Genomic DNA, 27479 nt, shown 5'->3' with positions numbered 1-27479 from the left:
TCCCGGTCGATCATATAGGCACCAGATGGCTCAACCTGCATGCATGCCATAACCACCAACATGATTTCTTTGAAAAACATTGACATTAGTTAACTACTCGAGCATACTGGCAAGGGTTTCACCAATGACAGTACATCACGTACAAATGACCAACACACATCTATTGATCTCCTTTACAATGTTCGGTGAGGATAAACTGACCATTATATTGTCCATTTGGCAGAGCTCTTGAGCCCATGTTTCTATACCATCTACTATCATATTTTGGAAACTCTGCAATAGCATCTTACTTTCACAAGGAACCCACAACTCTCAATTATGTGAGATTGAGGAAGTTTACCCTTCATGCCCTGCAAATGATCGAGAAACATTTGTCTCTCAAAGACTCAAAGAATATCAAATGCATTTTTTGAAAAAGAAATCAGAAAACCAGTCATGTTTTATAATAGATCAAATACTATATTTTGCAGTAGTTAACTAAACTGTGATCTTGGCCAAGTCATCACTACATCTATATCTATAACTTTGCAGATATGATATTAAGCTAAGGTATCACATAAAACTCCTTACCTTTTTTGATATCTTTGATTTCTTAAACAACACTTACATAAATGCTGCATCATCATTATTATATTTCAGGCTGCAAGGCAAGATGGCTGTTTCTTTCATTTATCCTAGGTGATATTTTCCAAATAGAAGTAGTAATCCGATTTGATCTTTGAATTATTAGAATATAATTAGTAGTTTATTAATATAGCTAGATTTGGGATACACATTCTCATCAGATGGAAATCAACCTCCTATATTTGCAGCCTGCAAGAAGATGTGGTTAAAAATATAGATCAGAGCACTTAACTTCTAACATATCTTAACCTGATGCCTATGGACTATGACACATGGAAATAGATACATGAAGACAGTGGTACTAATCGCTTAAAGAAAAAAAACATTTCCAGCAGTAATGTAAACAACTCCCCCAACTTTTTTTTGAGTACTACTAACTCTGTTACAATGCAGTATATGTTCATAACTACTTTCTCAACCTACTGAAGCACAAAGAGTCAATATCGCCTCCACTGAGGCTTGAACCACAACCTCCCATATGGGAGAGAAACTCCCCTACTCTATTTGCAGTAATGTGAACAACTCCCCCCTACTTTATTTCCATAGTTAACTTGAGCATACTGGCAAAACATCAACATTAGTATCACATGAAACTCCTCTTTGAAAATCCACATCTTTTATTTCTAAAATATCAGTAATTTGTATACCCTCTACTCAAATTTTATTTTACTTCTTGATTTTATTTTGTTCTAACAAAAAGTCGGATGTTTGTTTTTAGTGAACATCAATTTTTTAACATGTATTGTGCATGAGCCCTTCCTGTATGTAACAGATCCACATTCATCTTAAGTCTTAACAAAAGAAAGAAATTTCAGTATATTTTTCTCCAAGTTGCTGGAAAACCTTTTCAATTTTGCTTCGACAAATTTCATAGATTCCTACCAATCTTTTCCTTTACTCCTCACTACTCTGTTTTTGTCACGCCCCACTTCTAGGACATGACCCGGCCGTATCGTTACGTGAAGACTTGTAACAATAAGCAGCCTAACCATACATACCTCTCGGAACCTTCATAATAACACTTGAATACATGATAATTCCACAGTTAAAATGGCAAAATATAATCAACTATTTCTTCCCAAAAACTCATCAAATCTACTATTAAAGATTTACAATCAAGAGTAGTATGTCCAAAATGCATCACAAGCACCGAAACCAAGCACAATGGTTTACCAAAAATACAAAGGGTCAAAGAGAATATCCAAATAAACAAAAGTCCGTGATAAGGTCCAATACTAAGACTAAGTCTCCTAGTTTCACGAGTCACCTTCAAGGCCCCACCACTTGTGCTCGTGCTATTCACATGTCCTTAACTACTCTGAAACATGAGGAAAAATTATACAAATAATGAGCTAATGCCCAGTAAGTGGTACTCCTCTCAACCCCGGATCAAGTAACCCCCAATAGAGTACAAATTAAAAAGCTTTAGAGTAATAAATAGATGCAAAACTCAATCCTTAAACTTTATCGAAGTCATAATACTTTCATCATACTATACACAAGTTCCCAAAACAGAAAACTTTAGCTACATGGGCATCAACATTATTTCATAACACAATACTTTCAAAAGCACCAATCATTCATTAACATATGACTCATTGGCAACCTACAACCACCATTATCGGCATAATGGTTCAAAAAGACTCGACAATTCGGAATGAGTCAGGCTCGACGATTCAGAATGAGCCGGATGGAACGTTCCAACAAATAATTCAAAAGACTCGACGATTAGGAATGAGTCAAGCTCGACGATTCGGAATGAGCAATTAGGAACGTTCGAAGCCAAACAAAACAAACAACAAAATGTAGGTTGCCTCATGAGTTTGGTCAAACCTTCAAAATAATTCTTATAATCAAATAGCCCATTGTAGCAAAAATCAATTCCTTAAAGATCACATAACAAAGTACATATCCAAAAGTAATATTATGAAATCATAAACTAATAATTGTCAAATAAATTATATGATCCTCTTTTAGAGCAAAACATGTTAGTACAAATCATACACATAGGAATATAGTCATGTTCACTTATTCACAGAATCCAAACTTAGGCATGCCCAAAGATATCTTTAGTCAAGTTTAATAGTCCAAAAACATATCATAGTCCAAAATACTTTTAACTCATACTAACCCTTAAATGGGCATTCAAAGTAGTAGAGATTCTAAAATAGTTTATGGGTTTTGCAAAATAAGGAGAGAAGAGTTAACCACTTACCTAAAAACATCCAAATCTTAGCTGTTAAACTCGCCCAAATACTCCTTGTCAAAATCCCTAATATTTTCAAACATTAATCTTAGGGCTCAAATGATAAACCCAACTCAAAAAGAGTGAAAAAATGGAGATCAAACTCACCTAGAATACTCCCAATAACTTGAGACCTAAAGTTGAAGAAGATGGAGATCAAAGCTTCAAGATTTTTCCTTCCCTTATCTCTCTAGTCAACTCTCCTTATCTTCTTTTAAAAGAGATCTTTCTCCAAGACCAAGGGATTCCTTAATCTTTAAGAGTAGAGAAGGGTAATTTAATAATTTTATCTAATATCAAATTTTAATAAGCTTTGACTTGTTGACCTCATTTACTAAACATATATATATATATATTATTTATAAGGTTGTGGGTATTACAGTTTTACAAGGGGGGAAAAAAGCAAGAAAGATATCATCATCATCGCAAAATTAAACCTTTAACTGCATTGTAATAAACCATTTATCACTACCATTTAAGTGGTTAGTTAACCCCTCAAATTTTTTGCATTATAAAAGTGGAGTTGTTAGCAATCAAAGAGGTGTGAGTTTTGGGAGATTATTTCATATTGTAATTGTAAAACGAGCGCTCAGTTAAAATAAAATGGTTACATATCACCTAAAGACTGACTTCAAGATTTTGAGCCCTTTCTTTAAAACCAAGATCACTGTCAAATCTTTGCTTTGAAGCCATACAGGACGCATTAGTTGGAGGTTATATATAGCCAATTCTAATAGGAGAAGTTTTCAAAATTATACTTAATTAGCCTTGCAAATCAAATATCAATCAGATGAGACAAAACAAAATAACCAAGCAATTCCTCTTACCTCTGAACTCCAATAGCTTGAGCACAACCAGCTTCCAAATTTAGAAATTTTTCTGCAACATATTCAATGACCACACCAATCTGCAAAAGCATATCAAAACCAAGAATGAATATATTTGCAAAACAGAAAATAAACAGAGATGTAAAGTCATCTCATCATCTCATATAGGCAATAGATGAATAAACCTCCATGCCACAGCCACCAACATATACGATTCCTTTGAGAAACATCAACATTAATTAACTCAAGCACACTGGCAAGGGTTTCACGGATGACAGTACATCTTCACAAGGAACGCACAACTGACAAGTATCTGGGATTAAGGAAATTTATCCTTAATGCCCTGCAAATGTGAAAAAATTGTCTGTCAAATAATATAAAATGCCTTTTTTTGAAAAAGAAGACAGAAAACTAGTCATGTTAGAATATAACAAATAGTATGTAGGAATTAATTGGCAGATATGTATCATACCATTTTTCTAATAACAGTTAGCTCACTGTGATCTCGGCCAAGTCATCTTCTTCTTGTGGATATTGTGATTCCTCATATTCAGACCCGTCAATTTTGATCTATGGAAAAATATTGGAAATGAAATGATGTCAGAAAAAGAAATAGTAACAGCTTTTGTAAAGAATGTAAAAGAAAATTTAAAAAAATTATGAATAAAGCATGATATAGCTTCTAACCTTTAACTTTCTTCTTCGCATTGGAAGCAGTCCTTCTAGAATCTGCTTGGCAGCAGCGACTACAAAAGGGCTGCACTGTTTCAACTCAATTGACCGCAGCGTGAAAATATGTGCAAAACTCTGAGGGATCTCTTCCAGGCAATAACAGAATTTTAGACATAATCGCTGGAGATGTGGGAAGGAATATTCATTAGCCTTCAACTGCTCCAGGTTTTTAGCTTCAAGAAGCAAGAATTCTAACTGACAGAATCCTCCTTCTGATACTTCCCATACTTTTCCATGGAAGGAATTTTCTAGCTTGAGCATAGTAAGCCGGGGAAACATGCCAATTATATTTAAATGCCTCTCAGAGAGATTAAGCCCAGTCAACCTCAACTCCTTCAGTAACAAAGGAAACATATAATACGAATACTGAAGGGTTACAGTGCAGTCAATAGCAACTGAAATCGTTAACTTCTCAAGCCCTTCCAAATACTCAAGATTATCCAAAATGATGGGATTACTGCAAGATCCGCAAGTGCAGTTGAGCTCTAATTTATCTTTAAGGAAAATCTTCAGTGCTTTTAATCTTGGAAGCTTGTTATAGTAGTTATAAATTTCCGTTTGGCAATAGGTTGGACTTACCCAAGATAATGTTTGAAAACTCTTCTTCTCAACGCTTGGGGGATCTACTGTATAGGAATTGCCAAGTTCAAGATGCCTCAACTGTGGCGACTCCCAAATTTTGGATGGCAAACGGACAGTAGCTTGTAATTCATTACCAGAAACAACAAGAGTCTGCAAATTACTGTTAATTGACACTATATAATCCAGACCTTCAAACCATTGTGCTACAGATATGTATCTCAAAAAAATGAAATCCCCAAAATGCATTTGCATTCTTCGGAAGAATGGAGGTGGAACAGAAGCCAAAACTCTTAACAGCTTGAGAGGTACAGAAATTTCAGGATTTTCATGAAAGAAGAAAATGGAGCGAGAGTTAATTGTATCAAACAATACATAATAGTCAAAACTATGTGTGTATAAACTCAACCAACGGCATGAATTTGCAAATGCATTTAATGAAACTCCTGGAAATTGCATAGTATTTACTGCACATAAAATACCTCCTTTTTGAGCTTCTCCTACACAGAAAGTATGCATGCTACCATGCATCTTACAAGTCTTAATTTTGCCATTTGAGCTCCGGCTGCTAATTAAGACAAGACTTCTATCAACAAGCTCTTGTAAATACTCATAAGCTACATTTTCCAACTCTTTATGCTCCAAAGGCTCTACAAATCCCTCAGCAACCCACAATCTAATAAGCGTTTTAACTGAGATTTCACTGCGTTTTGGAAAGACTCCAAAATATAGAAAGCAAACATTCACATATTTTGGCAATTGATTGTATATGCGAGCAAGTACACTACGATCTAGAACTCCCAGCAACTCTAATTCCTTTTCAATCTTCTTCCATTCTTGTTGTATGTTGTTGCATTTTGATAAACGCTTTGCAACTTCAACAATTAATTGTGGTAATCCTTCACATATCTCCAAAACCTCACTCCTAATTTTTTCAAATTTAGGTGCCATAGATTCTTTGGGAGAAAGGATATTGCAGAATAGATCCCAACTTTCCTTTGGATCCAGAAAAGCCAAGTTATGCTTAAGAAAAGTTATACCAGCATAGCTTTTCTGATTGAAGTGCGTCGTGGTTATTAATATGCGACTTCTGCCACCACGACGAGGTAAACATTTTTCGATGTGTCTCCAAGCTGAATTGTCCCATAAGTTATCCAAAACAATTAGATACCTCTCACTATCTAATCGTTGATATAGTCTCCCACTTAAGGAACGACTACTTTCAACTGGCTCAGGCTCTACTCCGGAAATTGACGACAAAAGATCCCGTAGTGTTTGATCCACATGCTGGTATTCTTGAGGTAAAGTAATCCAAGCTCGTACTTGGAAATGCGATGCAACTGAGGGATGATTGTAGATACTTCTGGCTAAACAAGTCTTTCCAATACCCATCATCCCAACAATTGCAATTACTCTTAGTCCATCATATTTTTCGAAGAGGAAGTTGTTTATCACTGTACGATCACGGTGACGCCCGACCATTATTCTGCCCTCAAAGCACTGTGACTGTGAGGATCCACTCAACATAACATTCTCAGGCCCAACCATCTTCACCTCATCACCTTCTTCATTCAGCATCTCCAGCAACTCTGCTGCATTTTTTGCAGCTTCTAGCAAGGTTTGATGGAGCTCGTCAGAAGCTTTTTGTGGATGCCCTCCATCTTTGGCCACAAGATAGTTGCTGATTTGTATTTCAATGTGGTCTTCAGCTTTGAGCGCAAAGTCTCTAATTTTGATTTCCAAATCATTGATTTTAGCACCACCACCACGCTTGAATTTCTCAAGAAAGGCCTGCAAAGAACAAAGCTTTTTATGGAGCATTTCTACTTGACCCTTCAGCAGACAACACATCAACCCACTTTCATCTTCATCAAGAGATACCCTTGACCTTGGCCTTGGGGTGGACTGCAAAAACTCAAGCTCAAGTGTTGACATGAGAGAAGTTAAAGCAACAATGGCCATCTCTCTAGAGTCTAGGTTAACTCACTCAACCTCAACTATTTTTTCTGTGTTTGTTTGAGAAGAGAAGAGAAAATGCCAGTTCCAGAGGGGTATTCATTCATTGTAGTAAATTTTTTATTGAAAAAAATGGTTTTTTTTTTAAAAAAAAAAAATTAAATTGTATGTTTATAGTAATTTTTTTATATAAATTATTCATGTATCTACATTAATTTTTAATTATTTTGAAAGTAATAATTTTTCCTCTTTCTGTTAAGTGTATATATTTTTTCTTTAAAAATAAAGGTAAAACATGAATTTCATTTTTTTTTCCTAACAAATTATTGTTTATACGTGAGCAAACATCTTTTTGGAAATATTGTAATTATATTTTTAAATTAATGCTACTAACATTAATACCAACTAGCCAAATCGTTCGTCCTTAGCTGTTGACTTGTCATATCAATCGATATCGCGATTCATGCGAATACCAACTAGCCAACTACATTCACGATTCATCCCAAGTCGTTCACCCCAGTCCTTCGACCTGCCAATCTGCCATATAGGCCGCGACTCATTCTAAGTCCTCACCCCACCCCACACCCGTGTTGTCCACCCCTCACATCACCCAACAAGTCCAAACAATGTTCGAACTTGTCACTAGTAAGTGCTAGAACATCACCTTCACTATAATCTGAGTTATAGAAGCTGAAATTGGACCTTTGACCATCTACTTGGATAGATAATCCGGATGCCATCACACTACATGGTAGTTGGCAGATATGATGTTATCTAGTTGAAGGCATTAATATGATGCACCAAATCTAAACCCCTGAACCTTACCATAAAGCTTTTGCTTAAATACAGTTTGTTCGTTATATGCCCTTATTTGTACAATAATCATAAGAATCATCAAAATGCGATACAACTGATCAATCTTCATACAACCCTTGCTAGAGTAGTTTTCCGATACCCACAATTTCTACAACTTAGCTTTATATTTTTGTTGCAATTTGCAAGAAAAGAGTCTGAGTTAGCTTTAGCTTTCTCAAACACTTTCATTCAAAAGACTTTTCGAATCTACGACCAATCTATTTGGAATAGTAACGGAATGCTATCACACTACATGGTAATCGATATGATCTACATAAATATATAATTGTCAGGTTAGGGAGAGACAGGAGAGTGAGGAGACTATTTATTTTATTTTAAGAAAAAGTGTACATTTTATTTCTAAATTAGAGTTTTTTCCACTTTTGGTCCTATGACTTTAGGGTCTCCGTCAACTTAGGTTCATAACTTATATTCCTGACATAAGTAGTGCTTGACTTTGATTTTTTTTTCCAATTTTAGTCCTTCCGGCCACCTGAGCGGCCAGTTCCGATCGAATTAATAAATTGTCCTGTATATTTAAATTTTAGAAGGGTAAATAAGTCTTTCACTATCCATAAAAAAATTAAAATTAATGAATTGTCTTAACCCATCCGCTGCTTCGTCGTCAACAACAAGACTCTTCATAGAAACGCAGCCCCCTCCACTGTAAGCAACAAAACCACTACAAACCCTAACTCAAATCAAGCCAAAATTCCTTCTTAATCAGCAACGCCGGAACGAAATCTATGAAGAAACACCAAGTATAATATTGGCTTCACTGGCATGGCTTCACAAATAGTTGCATCTTCTTCGAACATGACGGCATACGGTATGATCACAGAGTCAATGATAAAATTTTGAATTTTTAGTTATGTGGGTGGGGGGAGGGGGGGGGGGGGGGGCGTTGTATGAATAGGGTAGTAGTTTAGGAGAGATAAGGGTAGCAGTTTATATATTGCTTGTCTATGATTTGTATGAGCTAATTTGTCTATTTTATTCAATTTATTGTTGTGTATTTTTGTAGGGACCAAATATGAAATACTTGATCTCTTTTTTATGTATTTGGTATTTAGTGAGACATTACTTTATTTGAAGTGTTTGTCAGTTCTTTTGCATTTCTGTGGGGACCATTATTAGTGCCAATAGAAATGAATTGTTCCAAACAATGCGTTCCTTAGACAGTAAAAAGTATTAACATTGAATAATGAAAAATTCCTAGCAGATGAGAACATATAGTCAAAATATTTTTTGGTTTGCAATTGTTACTTTCCTCAAAGCAGAAGTGTTACTTTCCTCTTTTATTTTTTGCTTAGCAATTGTTATCTCTCAAATATTTTCTGCTTTGTTGACCGGCTTGCATGCAGAACACCATTGTGATGCTACTATAAGTAAATGCAATTTTCATTCCAAGTGTTGAACGTATATTTGTCTTTGAAGGTGAAAATGCAGGACCTAATAGCAGTGAGAGTGATTGGAACTATGAAGAGGAGTTTGATAACAATGAAACTAGGGATGACATGGATTTTGAGACTCATGTAGACCCATTACTTGACATTGGTGGGGTTAATGATACTTTATATAATTCATTTGAACCAAACCTTTCCGATGATGCCTCTGTTGTGGAGTCAGACAGTGATGGTCAGATATCGGGCAGTTTGTGGACTAGTTTTAGGCCAAGTAGAGATATGAATAACCCACATTTCACTCTAGGTATGACATTTGCCTCTAAGCAAGAATTCAAGGATGCATTGCAAAACTATGCAATTAAAAATGGTAAAGATCTTAAAGTTGTGAAGAATGATAAAGAGAGATTCATTGTAGAATGCAAAACTGATGGATGTCCTTTTAGAATAAGTCTTAGAAAAGTGATTAACTCTTTGTCATGGAGGATTTTAAAGATGCAGGAAAATCATGAAGGTTGTTCATGGGCCTTTGATAATGGGATGTTGAACTCATCTAAGGTAGCTAAGAGATGCTGTAATGAGATTAAATTTCATCAAGACTGGAAGATGCTCAAGTTTAAAGAGAAAGTGCACAATGATGACAAGTTTAATATGAGCGAAAGGCAAACTTATAGAGTGCTAGCCAAAGCAAAACAAATGATTCAAGGAAATGAAGAAGAGAACTTTAATAAGATTTGGAATTATGTGTTAGAAATTGAAAGAACAAATCCAATGTCCAAATATTCAGTTAAGATGAGTGAATTACAAGAATTGAATGGGGATGAAAGATTTCTAAGGTTCTACATGTGTTGGGATGCATGCAAGAAGGGCTTCAAGTATTGTAGGCCAATTATTGGAGTTGATGGCACTCACTTGAAGAATTTAACAGGAGGTGTGTTGTTAACTGCAATTGGAATAGATTCCAATGATCGCATTTTCCCTTTATGTTATGCCATAGTTGAGAAGGAAACAAAACAATCATGGATTTGGTTTTTTAAATTGTTGAAAAGGGATTTGGAGATTTCAGATGATTTTGAGCATCAATTTACTCTAATTTCTGACAAACAGAAGGGGATAATTGCAGCACATGAAGATGTTATACCAAGAATGGAACACAGATTTTGTGTTAGACATCTCTATGGGAATATGAAAGTAGCAGGCTTCCAAGGTAAGTCTATTAAAGATGCATTGTGGAGATGTGCTAGAGCATATACTGTTTCTGAGTTTACTGCAGCTTTTAGAGCTTTGAAGGAGTTAGATGTTAATGCATTTGAGTGGTTAGTTGATAAACATCCCAGAGAATGGTCGCGATCACACTTCTCATGTCACTCACATAGTGATATGTTGGTAAATAATATTTGTGAATGTTTTAATAGTGCCATATCTGAAGCAAGACAACAACCAATTATTGGATGCCTAGAATCAATGAGGCAAATGTTAATGAAAAAAATGTATAACTGTAGGGAGACTGGCAAGGCATGGATTACTAGTATTTGTCCTAGGATTTTAGATAAGTTAGCTGTGATTGAGAATCAAGCTGCAAGTTGCATTGCTACCCAATGTGATTACCATATCTTTGAAGTTAAAGGAATGTATAGGGATCAACAAGAGGTTAACTTGGAGAGAAAAAGTTGTTCGATCGGAACTCACTGCTCAGATGACCGGAAGGACTAAAAATGGAAAAAAAATCAAAGTCAAGCACTACTTATGTCAGGAATAAAAGTTGTGAACCTAAGTTGACGGAGACACTAAAGTCATAGGACCAAAAGTGGAAAAAACTCTTCTAAATTATACAATAGTTGTAGGATTCGATTCGTCTCTTATTGTATGTTAAGCATGTTCACTTTTTGTCTGATCTCAGCCTTAAGCTATTATTGAAGTTGTACATTTCGTTCATTTTCTAGTGCGATTTATTTCGCTGGTATATCATAAATTATATCGCGGAATTAAGTTCACCATGTGTATTATGAACTCTAATCCATATTATGTATTTACCATTAGCATATTGTGTATATTCAGTTAACAAATTATGTACCTGTAAATAAATTGAATGTACATAATATGTTAACTACAACATATTAATAATCTGTTAACTGAAGTTGCATAATATGTTAACTACATATACATCATCTGAAAAGGGTACATAATGCGCATGGTGTAGACCCTGCTCCACGAAATAACGGTTGCTTATGTGGTTTGCACTTTGCAGACTATTATAAAAGAGCAAGATATACCCCATGTATATCCTTGAGTAATGACTTTAAATTTCTTATCATGCCAAAGATCTTGTGGCGGCATGAAGTTGTTGGAAAATTTCAAAGGGAAATGAAGGGGTGGATAGCGCATCATGCGCTATTAATGTGAAACAGCGCATATTGCGCTTATTTGTGGATGATATGCGTCCTTCCTTTTGTGGAAGGGATGGGGAGGCTGCTTACTATAAATAGCAGCTCCCAACATCGTTTCAAAACACACCTTGAATTCGAGTCATTTATTCGATTCTCCTTCTCCCTCCCGTCGTCTGAGCAATAGTGAGGTTCGCCTACGCGATTGCTAATGCAAGCTATCCGTAGTAGGTCTGTGTAGCCGGTCGAAAGCGTGCCAGGGTTCTAACTGCACCGTTACCGGGCAAATAACGCTTTTAAGGTAGTGTTATTATAACACGGCACAGATTTTCTTTCTACCATACATCCGTAGTGTCCGTGCGTCTTAAAAGGCTTCCAGATCGCGCGTTGGCGTTGCAATTTTCCCCAACAGTTAAAAGCGTTAATTTGCAACAGTCAACCTTTAGCATTATGACACCTTCTGTCATACCGGATCTATCAAAGATCACCGCGCTTGATGGGAGAAATTACAACAGATGGGCTCAAAGAATGCTTATTCTTTTTGAACAATTAAAGTTGGTTTACGTGCTATTTTCAGTTGCACCTGAACCTACTCCAACAGTGTTCTCTCCGTTTGGTGCTACAAAATGTAATCATGAACCTGATTACACTCCGGGTAAAGAATCGAGAGAAAGCAGTCCTGAAATAGATTACATTCCGGGTCAAGAACCGGGTGTAACTCTGACTCAATTCAGAAATGACAATGCGGCAGCCAGAGGATACCTACTGTCACAAATGAATGACGAATTGTTCGACATCTATGTCAAACAAGATTCGGCAAAAGTCATTTGGGAATCACTGTCAGAAAAGTACGGTGCCAATGGAAATGAAAATCAAAGTGTCAGAACCGTCTACAACGAAAGGAGTAGAAAAATCAAGAAGTTTAAAGGAAGGTGTTTTGCGTGCAGAAAGCAAGGACACCGAGCACACCAGTGCTACCATCACAAGGGCAAAACCAGCAAAAGTCAATCTGACAGAACAAGATGAGTATTGAGTCTCTTTAAATAAATAGTTATTTTGAGTAACTATTTTTGCTCTGGTTCTAAGGGTTCGCATGAAGTATGGTTATCTTAGTACTGAATTCTAGTTGAGCAGTCTAGATTTTGATTACTTAGTAGTACTTATTTCTTTAGTGTTTTGAATACTAATGACATTGATTGAAATAATTCGTGCATAGATATTGCTCAAATCTTTTACCAAAATTATTTGTATAAAAATAAGAGCATATATCATAGGCTTCAATTGTAATTTAGTGAGAACATAGAAAAGTCATCATTCTTGAACACTCTGTCTAGGAAGATGGTTTTTAAGTAAACTTCGGTTTCACCACTCGACCTGGGAGTTTTTAAGAAGTAGGGTGTTGATCATGCAGGCTAGTTAGAGCGCCACTTGATCTTTACCTGAAATGAGGTTGACTTTCATATGTTGCTAATACAATCAAAGCCTTGCAATAGAAGTTGTTGAAGTACTGCAATAGTAATATTGATCTGCATCCTATGAATGCTTTATATGAGTTTTAAAATTCCTTAAGGGAAGGAAAATTGTGCTAGTGGCAACTCTGAAGTCTCATTGTTGAGAGATATTCCGAATAAATATGAACTTAAACATATTCTTTTTGTATGAGATTAATTTCTTATAAGAATATGATGTGAATTTTGTGATTATGTTGTTCAACTTGATGTAGCATGTGGACAACATTATTTCTATAGCTTACTAACAATGAGCACTTGTATATATATTATTTAAACTCTTGGTTGAGTCATATTGAAATACCTATAATTCCTAGTTAAAGGGTAATTGTGATCAATTGAGATAACCAAGTTTGTTGAAATATATTCAACTGTTGAGCATGTATCAGGCAGAGTGCAAAACTGCTATAATGGTTCACAAAGTAAGTCGGCAAAACTCAGTCTACAAAGGAGCTAAAGTTGGGCACCAAATATCAGTCTGGGTAAGAGATCAAATACGTTTGACAAAATTATTTGTAAGTGTTGCTTGTGGGGGTAATAAACTCCTTATATTTTCATCAAAAGTTTCTCTGTGGTATTGAGAATAATGATGAAAGAGAATGTTTCATGTTAAACATGAAAATCTCAAGGGATTATTTACGAGTAAACGAAGTACTCGTCAAAATGCATGTAAGTTTGGTCAAAAGAATCAACTTACTTGAGGGCTAATTATGAGGATTAGTCGTTGACTCATTGGAAGGACTTGAAGTCCAAGTGGTAATGAATTCGTGGTGAATCCCACTTCTGTGGTCAAACGAAGCCATGAAAAGAGTTACAAAATAGTACACTAGTTGGTCATTCCGACAGTGTGTGTACTTGTGAGGTTGAGCTACAGCTCTTAATGAATTCATAACTCTTTGAGAAAGGGTGGTTTTGTTGAGACAAACCTAATGAATTCACCGCATAATGACATGAGTACAAAGTGCTCTTGGTGCCTTATACTCAATTGGGATGGTCTATGTTGAGATAGACCTAAAGAGATCCCTAACTTGATTGGAAAAGGGCTACCATGGTCTATGTTGAGATAGACCTAAAGAGATCCCTAACTTGAGTAGAAAAGGGCTAACCGCCTCTTATGAAAGATAATGGGGTTATCCCAAGAAGCTGAGTGGCTAAGAAACATGGTGATAACCGTGTAGTTGTGGGAGTGTCCAACACCTTCACCACATTGTGATTCACAAACTGTCATTTGTGTTGCGCAAAACGATGTCTACAATGGGAAACGTAGACACATAAGAGTCAGACATGAGTCTGTACGGCAGCTAATAATAAATGGGGTAATCACAATGGTTTTTGTGAGATCTGAAAGGAAAATTGCAAATCATTTCACAAAGGGCCTAAACAGAAAGGCCGTCCTTGACACATCAAGGGAAATGGGTTTGGGACCCATAAATACTCTGTAGCCGATCATGGTGGTCTGCGATGAGGTAGACTTGACAGAGTTGAAGGTCTATCCTAGAATAGACCTAACAGGGGATATCTCAGGGTCGTGAGTATGACCTCATGAGATTCAAGGCGACCAAAGCAAATTAAGTGCGTTGAGTTCAAACTTTGTCTATTCGATGAGTTCAAGATCAAATTCACTCCCGTCTAGAGAAGTACTCAATGTCACTATATGACAGTTCAAGTTTTATACACTGGCATGAAAATTTGTTTTGATCGTTATCAGGCAATGACAGCGTCAGCCTAAATCCCTTCAATGGTGGGGGGATTGTTAGGAGCATTTAAAAGTCTGTTTTGTGATAGACTTTGACAGGGTAGAAGTCCATATTTGAGACAGACGTAACATTCTTTAATACTAAGGGTGTTCATAAGAAGTCAAAGAGTTTGACTTTTGTATAACCTGCTTTTTGAGTTGGTGTGTGCATTCGAGTTCAAAATTTATCTACCCGCTGAGCTCAAGATTAACATCACTCCCGGGAAGAAGATTACTCAGTGTCACTAGGATCAACTCATTTGTATTGCTCAGATCTTACTCTTTTTTTCCCCTTTAAATTTGTGGGGGATTGTTGGAAAATTTCAAAGGGAAATGAAGGGGTGGATAGCGCATCATGCGCTATTAATGTGAAACAGCGCATATTGCGCTTATTTGTGGATGATATGCGTCCTTCCTTTTGTCGAAGGGATGGGGGGGCTGCTTACTATAAATAGCAGCTCCCAACATCGTTTCAAAACACACCTTGAATTCGAGTCATTTATTTGATTCTCTTTCTCCCTCCCGTCGTCTAAGCAATAGTGAGGTTCGCCTACGCGATTGCTAGTGCAAGCTATCCGTAGTAGGTCTGTGTAGCCGGTCGAAAGCGTGCCAGGGTTCTAACTGCACCGTTACCGGGCAAATAACGCTTTTAAGGTAGTGTTATTATAACACAGCACAGATTTTCTTTCTACCACACATCCGTAGTGTCCGTGCGTCTTAAAAGGCTTCCAGATCGCGCGTTGGCGTTGCAATTTTCCCCAACAGAAGTGACTCTCAAAAATGGGGGATCATGTGTTCAAGCTTCAATGGGGGCGGTGTTTACTCGTTGGGCTTATATGAACAGATACCACATGTAATAGGGGTTTTTTGTGCAAGGGTAACACAAACTCATGCAATTAGACACAAAATGACCTGTTTACCTGAAATTGTACTGATATGGCGGTTACCAATTTTAAATAAAATAACTAATTAAAATTATTTTTTTTAAAAAAATTAGAACTGCCGGAGACGAAGAGATGGTCTCCAGCCATGGAGATGAAAGTGGCTGGAGATGAAGGTCTTTGTCTCTGGCTATGGAGACGAAGCCTGCCGGGAGACGAATCGTCTCTGGCCGTTCTAGTTTTTTTTTTTTTTTTTTTTTTTTTTTTTTTTTTTTTTTTTTTTTAAATTTAATTCATTTTTTATTTAAAATTATTTTTAAAATCGTTAACCGCCACGTTAGCATAATTTGTGGTAAACATGTCATTTTGAGTCTAATTGCATGAGTTTGTGTTATTCAGAGATCTAATTGCTTTTTATTTTTTTGAATTCGATAACCTAATTGCAGTTTAGTGTGTAGTTGAGTGATAGATCCAGGGACGGAGGCAAGTGCATGCTTAGGGGGGCTTTGGCCCCCTCCCCCACCCTAAATTTTTTTAATGTTATATATGTATTAATTTTTTTAAAAAAAATATTATATAGAATTTTAAATTTTGTTATTTTTTCAAAATATTTGGCCCCCCTCCACTTAATTAATCTTACAAGTAAAGTTATAAATTTCTTCATCTTCTCAACTTTTTCAATTATCTCCTATTTCAAATTATGTATTTTCTATGTTGTTGACTCACATTCAAATTAAAACTCATTTAACCTACTTACTAGTTTCTCTCTAGAACCATGCATATATGCGGCATATAAGTTATAATAAGATAATTTGTCATTAACAAAATCTATGCATATTTTTCAAGTTAATTTTTGTTTTTGTTTTTTTTGTTTCTAACTAGTTGTTTGGTTAATTTTTGTTTCATATTCTATTGTTTATCTTAAATAATTGTTTTGTTTGATTCTAAATCATGGATATCAAGGTGCATTTGTTTGGTTAATTATGTAAATTTGTGGTTGTGTGATAAATTTTGTATTTAATTTAAAATGCATAATAATTTAACAATTATGTAGTATATATATGTATTTGAGAAAACAATTGCTATTATGTTATGTTGTGAAGAGGGTTTTTCAAGAAATAATCAATAGTCTTTTAAAACATACGTGAATGTTTTCATTCTTTCAACCGTACAAAGCAATATGCATTGAAAAGCATATTGCAAAATAATTTAATATAGATTCAATTATAAATGATTTATTCTAAACTTTATTGAATTTGTAATGTAATGATTATTTTGAGATATGTTAACGGGATATCAATGTATTTGATTTAGTACTTCAATCGTAGTTGGCCCCTGCACTATTTCGTCCTGGCTCCGTCCCTGGATAAATCCCTTGTGTGCATCGACATTTGGCCATGTGGCCATTGAGTCACCGTAATTTATATCTTCCCAAATATTTTGTTGGATCAAAATATAAAGGACAATGATTGAGAATTCAACATTTTGAGTGAAGAGTTGTACGTTCTCCAATTTTATACTCCGTCAAACTTTATTGAAATGTCATAATGGTACACTTCATATTCATATTCTAATGGTAAATTAAATGAGACATCCAAACAACTCCAAATTTATTTTATTATATATTACTAACAATTTCAAATTTGTAGTATGCATTGACATCATCATCAACACAAGGGAATACGAATACATTATTCACTTTTTTTTTTTTTTAATACAATTATGCCTCAATATGGCCAACTTGTAAAATAAAAAACTTCAAAAATTCCTAATTGGAGATTCGAAAGGTTCGAAAGGCTAACTACCGGCAAGTAAGACAATTTGACAATTAATGTTGGCAGGCTAAATTAAAATAAATAATAATTTAACACCGAAAGCTTTTTTTGAATGCTATCAACTCTATTACAATGTAATATTTGTTTATAATTACTTTTTGAACCTATTGAAACACAAAGAGTCAATAACACTTTTATTGAGAGCTTAATATCATTTGTGTTGATCAAAATATTAGCTATCACATGAATTCGTTACATGATATCTTAATATCATTTGTGTTGGTATAGCAAATATAAAGCTAATTAAAACTTGATTCAAAATGTCATAATAGTCAATGGGAGGTAACTTTAGACCAAATATTGCTCACTAATTTAAACAAAATTATTATTTAAAAAAATGCAAAACCTGCCTTCATATTAAAAAATTGCAAATAAGACATCCAAAAATATGTTTATATATTACTAACAACTACAAATTTGTACTCTATTGACACCATCATCAACTTGTGCTATACTTTAAAAAAAAAAGTTTACATAATAATGTGATAATGTCACGACACAAAATGGGTATGAATAAAGTAATTTTATAAGAGAAAAATAATAATACTTATAAAAAGTTAAAAAATATCTTATTATCAGCTTCAAACAACTTGCTAATTTATTAAAAGAGACAACCTAGCTAACATGTAATTTGCAATCAATTATAATAAGATTATAATGTAGTAATGCCAAAGTGCATATCCATTCTTTTTTTCTTTTTTTTTTTTTTTTGGTGATAACCACCACCGCCCTAAGCGGACACTATCTGACTCTTCTAAATCTTGTTCCGCTAGCATCAACAACCAGGAGCCTCAACATATCTTCCGGAAGGGCCTCAAGATTCAAGAACTGTCGTTCTTATTTCTGCAGATTGACCGAGATTGGCAAGAAAATCAGCACACCTATTTCCTTCCCTCATAATATGCGCAAAGATAACCTCCTCAAATCCCGAGATGAGCAGATCCATTCTTTAAAACCAAGATCACTATCAATCTTTGCTTTGAAGCAATATAATACAGGTAATTTGCAATCAATTCTAATAGAGTAAATACCCAAAATAGTCCCTCGACTATAGCTAAATTCACAAATTGGTCCTCGACTTTCAATTTCAACCAATTAAGTCCTTAACTTTGCAATTTTAACACAATTTGGTCATCTGTCTATTTGACCGTTTGTTGACTGTTGAGGATATATATGTAATTTCATGGTCCATCGTCGGATTTTTAAGGTTCCGGTTGCATTTCCAGACCGCACAGTTACATTTGAATCCACTGCCAAAAGCAATCTACCAAATCCGCTCGCTTTTCTTCATCCTCCCTTTAGATTCAATGTAGTTGAGTTCGTACCAGAGCGAAGAAGACGACGTGTTTCCGAACCAGTGCAACGTCATCCTGGAGGCCTCCACGTGCTCCGACGAGAGCTGAAGGTTCTTCTGGAGATCGTCGATCACGGTCAACAAATGATCAAATAGATGGAGAACCACATCGTGTCAAAATTACAAAGTTAAGGACTTAATTGGTTGAAATTGAAAGTCAAGGACCAATTTGTGAATTTAGCTATAGTCGAGGGACCATTTTAGGTATTTACTCATTCTAATAAGAGAAGTTTTCAGAATTATAGTTGCCTTGTAAATCAAATATCAATCACCCATAGCCATAGGCAGAACAAAGTAACCAACCAATTCCTCTTACCTCAACATTTCCAATAGCTTGAGCACTACCAGCTTCCCAGTTCAAAAACTTTTCTGCAAAACCATATCAAAACAAAGAATTATTTGCAGAACAGAAAAGAAACCCATGCCAGATGTAAAGCAATATAATAGCACCATACATTCACACAACTCTTGATCAAAGATAGCAACTCTACTATTCAGCCATCCATTGCCTTGAGCTATTCAAAACTGCTTCTTTCTATGATGTTGAATTGAGGAAGTTTATCCTTAATCGCCTGCCTGCGAATGAGAAACCATTTGGCTGTCAAAGAATATCCAATGCATTTTTTTAAAACAAGCTAGGCAATTATTATAATGATAGCACTTGGAATTGAACAAGGAATGAGAAGCACCAAACAAGAAATCTATATTTTGAATTGAAGATTGGTTAATGAAGTTATTCGAACGCAATTCTAGCAACATATATACTTTGTCATTTAGCATCTGATCAAAGCTGAAGGTGTCATTCACTATCTGTGTACATACCATTTTTCTAATACCACTTAATTCACTGTTATCTCAGTCTCTACATATGGATACGGTGATTCCTCGTATTCAAGCCCATTGAATTTGAATTTGATCTATGGAAAATGGAGAGAATGAAATAAGATCATCAGAAAAAGAAATATTAACTGTTTTTCTAAAGAATGTAAAAGAAAATAAAAAATTAAGAATGAGGCATGATATATGTAGCTTCTAACCTCAAACATTCTTCTTCGTAATGGATGCAGCCCTTTTGAATCTGCATGGCAGCAGCGACAACAGAAACTAAAATCAGAGAGATTAAGTTTCTTAAGCTGACGCAACATGCCAATTACTGTTAAATGCCTATCTGAGAAATTAAACCGCGCGGCCACTTGATCTCAACTTCTCCCGTAGGAAAGGAAACATAGACTGATTTGAAGGGTACGGTTATGCATCACCTGCCCAATGTGTCTGTAGACACATCTGTATCGGTACTCTGTGATTTTGATCTATGAAAACATAAAGCAGAAAGTAGAATGAGATCAGTTCAGGAAAAGAGAAATAGTAACTGATTTTGTAAAAAAAATAAAAAATGTCAGCATTAAATAGAAAAGACCTTTAGCTTCTAACCTTAAGATTTTTGGAACTTTTCTTCCGTTGAAACTGCTTGACAGAAGCGACAAGGGAAGAGCGACACCCCTCCAACTCAATTGACTCCAAGTTGTAACCTGTAAGATCCTTTGGCATCTGTTTCAGACGATTACAAGATTTGAAGACTCTGTGTCTGAGCTGCCAACAGTCAGTCGAGGAGCTAAGTACCCACTTCTTGAGTTCTTTAGCTTCAAGGAGCAAGAATATTAATTCAGGAAATCCTCCTTTAGCTACTTCCCATACTTTTCCATGGAAGGCATTTTCCAACTTGAGCACCTTCAGCTGGGGTAACTTGGCAATTACATTTAAGTCCCTCTCAGAAATATTAGTTCCACTCAACTTCAACTTCTTAAGTCCTGAAGGATACCTAGCCAATTCTGGAAGGGCTGTATTGCAACCAATAGAAACTGAGATGCTTAGCTTCTCAAGCCATTTAAAATAGTAAAAATGATCCAAACAAATAGGACTATTGCAACATCCTCCAATGTGACTGGGGAGCTCTATCCCATCCTTCAACAAAATTTTCAGATTTTTTATGTTAGGGAACTTGCTGTACATCTTTGTTCTGCAATGAACTGGTCTCACCACCCAAGATAATGTTTTTAACTCCTTTTTATCTGCACTTGGAGGATATACCATATATGAATTGCCTAGTTTGAGATGCTTTAATTGTGGATTTGTGGTGGCTTCCAAATACTGGATGGCAAATGCACAGTTGGTTCTCCATCACCAAAAACAACAAGTGTCTCTAAATTTGGATTATTTGACACTACATCATTCAGATCGTCGAACCATTGTGTTATGTATAGGTATCTCAGAAAAACTAAACCCCCTAATTGCACTGGCATTAGGCATGTAAAGTCATATAATCTCTATAGGCACCAGATGAATCACCCTGCCTGTCATAGCCACCAACATGCTTCTTATGAAAAACGCCAAACATATTAGTTAACTCAAACGCACTATCAAGGGTTTCACCAATGACAGTACATCGTAAATGACTAACATGCATCTCCTTCACTATGTTCGGTGAGGAAAAATTGACCATTGTCCATTTGAGAGGATACTCTTGAGCCTGTGTTTCAATACCATCTATTAGCATATTTTGAATTGAATGTTAGTTAATAAAGTTATTACTTATTAGAATGCAATTCCAGCAACATACCCTGCCATTTAGGATCTGATCAAAATTGAAGGTGTCATTCAGTATCTGTGGCAGCTTGCCGGAGTCACCAACATGATTTCTTCAAAAAGACAAAACATCAACATTAGATCTATCTCTTTCACAATGTTTGGTGATCCACTGTCTTTTTGACAGACAGCTCAATCTTGAGCCCACGTTTCAGTAGCATCTATTACCAACTTCTGGATACTCTGCAGTAGTAAGTTTATTGCGTTCACGAGGAGAAATCATTAACTTCTAACCAAAGAAAGTAACTACACGAGCTATTTATTGTCTTGACAATACTACAGTGACAAAACCAGGTTAAGCAATACTGCATCTTTCAATTATGTTACCGAATTAGATCATAGTGTCATCTTGACTGCACATTTTCAGAGCTGAGGTCCAAGGAAACAACCAAATTATACCTTCAATATAACTGTACAAGTAAACAACACCATTCCAACCCACAGCCCCGATCTTCATTCAGGTTATAACTTGGTGACAGAGTAATATTATTCTAAATTATAAAAATGAATTTACATTTTGTATGTACAACTATACAAGCCTGACTCTAGTGTAAGCTAAGTCCAAACCAAGATTGTATAATTACTTATATAAAATAAAATAAAGTGGGATGTAACCCTGGAAAGTGCAAAATTACACAATTGAAAAATCAGCACTTGTAACCTAACACATACCATTTTGTAACAGTTACTCCGTATATACTGTGAGGCTGCCAAAGTCGTCTTACATAGACACTTCTGTATCTGTATTCTGTGATTTATCATATTTGGGGTCCAGGATTTTGATCTGTGAAAAATAATGCAGAAAACAAAATAAGATCAGAAATATAAAATAGTTTAAAAAAAAAAAAAAATCAGCATTGAATAGAAAAAGAATGAAAAATAATGCAATAAACAAATGAGATCATAAAAAAGAAACAGTGATTGATTCTGTAAAGAAAGTCAGCAGTGAATTAAAAAAGAAATAAAAATTAAGAATGAAAAATAATGCAATAAACAAATGAGATCATAAAAAAGAAACAGTGATTGATTCTGTAAAGAAAGTCAGCACTGAATTAAAAAGAAATAAAAATTAAGAATGAAACACGCTTTAGCTTCAGACCTCAATATTTCTGTATTTAAAATCCTGTTGAAACTGCTTGGCAGAAGTGACAAGGGAAGAGTGACACCCCTTCAACTCAATGGATTTCAACTTGTAACCTTGACACTTTGGTATCTGTTCCAAACAATTACAAGATCTTAAGACTAAGTGTCTGAGCTCCCAAAGGTCACCCGGGTTGCTAAGTACCCACTGCTTGAGTTCTTTAGCTTCAAGGAGCAAGGATATTAATTTAGGAAATCCTCCTCGAGCAACATTCCATACTGTTCCATGGAAGGCATTTTCCAACTTGAGCACCTTAAGCTCGGGTAACTTGGCAATAACGTTTAAATCGCTCTCAGAAATATAAGTCCCACTCAACTTCAACTTCTTTAGTCCTAAAGGATACCTACACTGTTTTGGAAGGGCTGCATTGCAACCAATAGAAACCGAAATGCTAAGCTTCTCAAGCCCTTCCAAATAGTTAAAATGATCCAAAATAGTAGGATTGCGGGAATATAATCCAATGTGACCGGGATCTAAGTCATCCTTTAGCAAAATTTTCAGATTTTTTATCTTAGGGAACTTTTTGTACACCTTCATTCTGCAATGAACCGGTCTCACCACCCAAGATAATGTTTGTAAATTCTTTTTATCTGCACTTGGAGGACCAACCATATATGAACTGCCAAGTTCAAGATGCCTTAAGTGTGGTGACTTCCAAATACTAGATGGCAAATGGACAGTTGGTGCTCCATTACCAGAAACAACAAGTGTCTCTAAATTTGGATTATCTGACACTACATCATCCAGATCTTCGAACCATTGTGTTATGGATAGGTATCTCAGAAAAACTAAACCCCCTAATTGCACTGGCACTCTTTGAAGTGATATAGAAGTATCAAAAGCCAAAACTCTTAACAGCTTGGGAGGAACAAACATTTCTGGATTTTCATGAAAGAAGAAAATGGAGCGAGCGATGTTCATATCAAAGAGCACATAATAGTCAAAACTGTGTGAGTACAAACTTAGCCAACGACATGAATTTGCAAATGCTTTTAATGGCAGTCCTAAATGTTGCTGAGTATTTACTGCACAAAAAATAACTTCTCTCTGAGCTTGTACAACACAGAAGCTATGCATAGCACTATGCATTCTACAAGTCTTGATTTTGCCATCAAAACTTAGATCTTCAAGTAAGAGAAGGCTTCTATTAGTAAGCTCTTGTAAGTACTCATAAACTTGATCTTCTAACTCGTTATGATCCAATGGCTTCACAAATCCCTCAGCAATCCACAACCTTATAAGCATTTTAACTAGAATTTTGTTACGTTTTGGGAAGACTCCAAAGTATAGAAAGCATACTTTCAAAGAATCTGGTAACATATTGTAACCGACCATGAGTTCATTGTGATCTAGAAATCCCAATGATTCTAATTCCTTCTCAATCTTCTTCCACCCTTGTTGTATGTTGTTGCATTTAGATAAACGCTTGGCAACTTCAACAATTAACTGGGGTAATCCATCACATTTCTCCACAACATGGTTCCTAATTTTTTTATATTTAGGGGCCAAGTGCTCTTCATCAATAGAAAGGATATTACAAAACAGTTCCCAACTTTCTTTTGGATCTAGCAAAGTCATGTTATGGATATAGCAGCTCAAGTATTTATATCGGTCGGTTAGGTTGAAGTGTCTAGTGGTTAGTAATATGCAACTTCCAAACTTGTCATCAGGAACACACTGTTTGATGTCAGTCAAAGCTTGATTGCTCATAATGTTGTCCAAAACAATTAGATACATCCTACCACGTAAGCATTCGCGTACCTGCATTTCTAGTTGATTTGGAGTGCTTCCCTTTTTAATTACATTTGGCTCCACTGGTGTCATTGACTGAAGAAGGTCGATTAGCATTCTGCTCTTATTGTAGTGTTGAGGTATAGTAACCCAACCTCTTACATCAAAATGCGATGAAACTGATGGATCTTCATACACATTTCTTGCTACAGTAGTCTTTCCAATACCCACCATTCCAACAATTGAGATTATCATTAGTTTTTGAAAATGGGAAGAAAAGAGTTGGTCCTTTATGACTGTACAATCATGGTGACGACCAACCATTCTGCCCTCAGACTCAACAACATTGGGAGAATTGGAAGCTGCAGCATGTTTTAATGGTTGAATTTGATTTGCCTCATCTTCATCAACTTCTTCATTGCTTCTTTTATTACAGTTCAAAAACACTTCTGCCCTTTCTGCTGCTTCTTGTGAAGCTTTTTCTTTTTTGATGCTCTTCAACAACTCTGTCGCAAATCCAGCTGCTTTTTGCCAGGTTTGACTGAGCTTCTGGGCTTCTTCTTTGGAGGTGTGTTTGGCTAGAAGGAAGTTGTTTAGTTGTATTTGGAGGCCATCTTCAGCCTTGAGTGCGAAGACTCTGATTTTGGTTTCCAATTTTGTGATTGCAGCCCCAGAATTAGAATTGGAATTGGAATTCCCCTCCTGCAATAAGCAGGCTCGCAGAGAAAAAAGCATTTCTAAGAAAGATTCCATTGCTGCTGCACCACCAAAATACACCTCTGGGAATCGTGGCAAATTAATGCAATGCTTAAATTTTGTGATGAGAATAGTTAAAGCAACACTAGCCTTCTCTCTCTCACTTACACATGACTCCGACAATAGCTCTGCTGCATTTTTTGCAGCTTCTTCCAATGTTTGATGGAGTTTATGGAAAGCTTTTTCTCTTTTGCTAAGTTGTATTTCAATGTCGACTTCAGCAAGAAAGGTGTTGCTAAGTTGAATTTTAATGTCGTCTTCAGCCTTGAGTGCAAAGTCTCGGATTTGGATTTCTAAATCTCTGAGTGCATCACCATCACCACTGGATTTGTTGTCGAGAAAGGCTTGCAAGCAACAAAGGTTTGCACGGAAAGATTTGATTAGTGGTCGATGGAGAGACATCCTCACCCTTGATGTGGGTTGGAGAAACTCAATCTCAATGCTTCTAATCAGAGAAGTTAAAGCAACACAAGCCATCTTTCTCTCATGCTCCTTTTCTTTGTTGATAATCTGCAACAACTCTGCCGCAATTTTGGCTGCTTTTCGCAGGGTTTGACGGAGCTCCTGGGAAGCTTCTTCTTCATGTTTGGGGCCTTTGGCTAAGAGAGCTAAAAGGAAGTTGCTTACTTGTGATTCAATGTCATCTTCAGCTTGGAGTGCAAAGTCTCTGATTTGGATTTCTAAATCTCCATCTCCATCTCCATCTCCATCACCACTGGATTTGTTCTGGAGAAAGGCTTGCAAACAAGAAAGGTTCGCATGGAAAGATTTGATTAGTGGTCGATGGAGAGACAGCTTCACCCTTGATGTGGGTTGCAGGAACTCAATCTCAATGCTTCTAATCAGAGAAGTTAAAGCAACACAAGCCATCTCTCTCTCCCAATTGCAATCTTTAATTTGGTAAAAGTATGTAATATACAGAAGCTTTAAGTTTTGATATTAATTAATTGCACACTGAAAGATAGATTAATTAGATAAAATATGCAATCAAGAGTCCGAGAAGAGCTTGTTGACTGCCTGGCTATCTTTATTCGTCTTCTTACCAGTTACCATGCCCGGCCGCCGGCCCTAAACATCACTTCCAAGTTCCATCTCAACCTCATAACTCAACAATTCAATTGTCCTTTCAAATTGGCAACTTTAATAATGCAATTGAGTTAATCTACGTAGACTCTCAAATCATACTTCTTAAATTTTACTCCTTTCAAATTACTTTTGTTATGTGCATCTCAATACAAGTATTTACATCAAGATTTTATATATAGATGAGAGTAGAAAATAGGAGCACATGTAATATTTTCTACCCATTATTATTTTTGTGTTGGAAAAGAAATATTTGTACTCTTGACAATTCTTATTTTGTATCATATTTTACCACATTCTTCTTCCCACTCTTTATGTTGATTTCAAGGTGTTTATTTGGATTTTAGAACTAAAAATCATATTTTGTGCTTAAAATTACGCAAATGCACTTTGGATGAAGGAAAAATGGAAAAGGAAGTAAAAGTTGATCATTTTAGAGTGCGGAAGCAAAATTAGAAGAAAACGCGCAAAGGAGTAGATCTAAAAAGGACGTGACATGAAGACAAAGTCGCGCACGGACGATGGCACGCCCGTGCATAATGCACAAGCGCAGCTTGTCCTCTGCACGAGCACACCATACCCATGCCATACCGATGCAACCGCAAATGCAGTGGTACGTCCGTGCGGTGCACGTGTGCCGAAACCCTGGAGAAATGCTATAAATATATCTTTTTCTCCTTTTGCATAGAGAGCCGCCATAGGAGTACTATAGCAATTTACAGTTTATGGTTTTTTCTATCTTCCTTAGCAATTTGCAATTTATGGTATTTTATTATTACCAATCTACTTTACCTTAGATTACCTTGTTATTGTGTTCTTTGGATTCTAGTTTGTTGAAGTTATTTTTCCATCTTTATTTGTTTATTACATTGTTGGCTTATGTTATTGATAAATGTTCATGTGTTTTGTTCTTATATTCTGAGTGAGTAGAGTAGTTTAGGGGTTGGATAGTGGTATTTATTGTGTTTGATGTTTGTTTGATACTTATTTCATTTAAGGGTTTGAAATCCAACCTAGGGTCCTTGTTCTAGTGAGATGTTTTGTGTGTTAGTGTTGATGGGTTTGTGCACAACCTTGTCAATACTTGTCTAGTATGGAATTTTGGCAACCGAATAAGTAAGGAGTCCACGGGTTATCACACCCCTAGACTCGTCCCTCAATCGTCATTATTCCTTAGACCACATCTCACAACCTTCAAGTTCACTTA

General features: G+C 35.9%; 2 protein-coding genes and 1 long non-coding RNA gene across 7 annotated transcripts in view; 1 reads left to right on the top strand and 2 right to left on the bottom strand.

Moving 5' to 3' along the window:
• Nucleotides 1–7043, bottom strand: part of LOC109192086 (putative late blight resistance protein homolog R1A-4) — a 93011-nt gene extending 85968 nt beyond the window's left edge. For 3 of the 4 annotated variants that reach the window (XM_019342694.1, XM_019342696.1, XM_019342695.1), the window contains exon 1: nt 6867–6999. In XM_019342694.1, the coding sequence (XP_019198239.1) occupies nt 6867–6969 (103 nt within the window). In that variant the 5' untranslated portion in view covers nt 6970–6999. Of the gene's footprint in view, nt 1–6866 lie in introns of all 4 variants that reach the window. The other variant, XM_019342697.1, reaches the window with a different exon arrangement.
• Nucleotides 247–24053, top strand: LOC109192101. Its single transcript, XR_002056048.1, has 4 exons — nt 247–320; nt 1977–1986; nt 12161–12163; nt 24041–24053. It is a non-coding gene; the product is annotated as an uncharacterized LOC109192101 (long non-coding RNA).
• Nucleotides 256–26082, bottom strand: LOC109192084 (putative late blight resistance protein homolog R1A-10). 2 transcript variants are annotated; one of them, XM_019342685.1, is made up of 9 exons: nt 22661–26082; nt 22234–22345; nt 21536–21744; nt 20350–21445; nt 19956–20228; nt 19741–19835; nt 19374–19494; nt 19235–19287; nt 18260–18511 (listed from the first exon to the last, which is right to left on the bottom strand). In XM_019342685.1, exons 1-2 carry the CDS (start codon nt 26057–26059, stop codon nt 22283–22285), a joined length of 3462 nt encoding a protein of 1153 aa, XP_019198230.1. In that variant the 5' UTR covers nt 26060–26082; the 3' UTR covers nt 18260–18511; nt 19235–19287; nt 19374–19494; nt 19741–19835; nt 19956–20228; nt 20350–21445; nt 21536–21744; nt 22234–22282. The 2 variants fall into 2 exon arrangements, with proteins under 2 accessions (XP_019198229.1, XP_019198230.1); XM_019342684.1 differs by lacking the exons at nt 18260–18511; nt 19235–19287; nt 19741–19835; nt 19956–20228; nt 20350–21445 and adding an exon at nt 256–285 and having other exon boundaries at nt 19369–19490.
• Between the last annotated feature and the right edge of the window lie 1397 nt (nt 26083–27479).

Source organism: Ipomoea nil, unplaced genomic scaffold, assembly GCF_001879475.1.
Source record: "Ipomoea nil cultivar Tokyo-kokei standard unplaced genomic scaffold, Asagao_1.1 scaffold1768, whole genome shotgun sequence".
Classification (NCBI taxonomy): Eukaryota; Viridiplantae; Streptophyta; class Magnoliopsida; order Solanales; family Convolvulaceae; genus Ipomoea; species Ipomoea nil.
The sequence above is the reverse complement of the archived record's forward strand: the minus strand, read 5'-3'. Positions and strand labels throughout refer to the sequence as shown.

Bases quoted from the DNA above. Each gene is read 5' to 3' on its own strand.
- LOC109192084 (XM_019342684.1), bottom strand. From the start codon at position 26,059: ATGGCTTGTGTTGCTTTAACTTCTCTGATTAGAAGCATTGAGATTGAG. The intron at 22,346-22,660 runs GTCTGAAGCTAA...TATTTTTCACAG, and splicing joins TTAAATACAGAAATATTGAG to ATCAAAATCCTGGACCCCAA.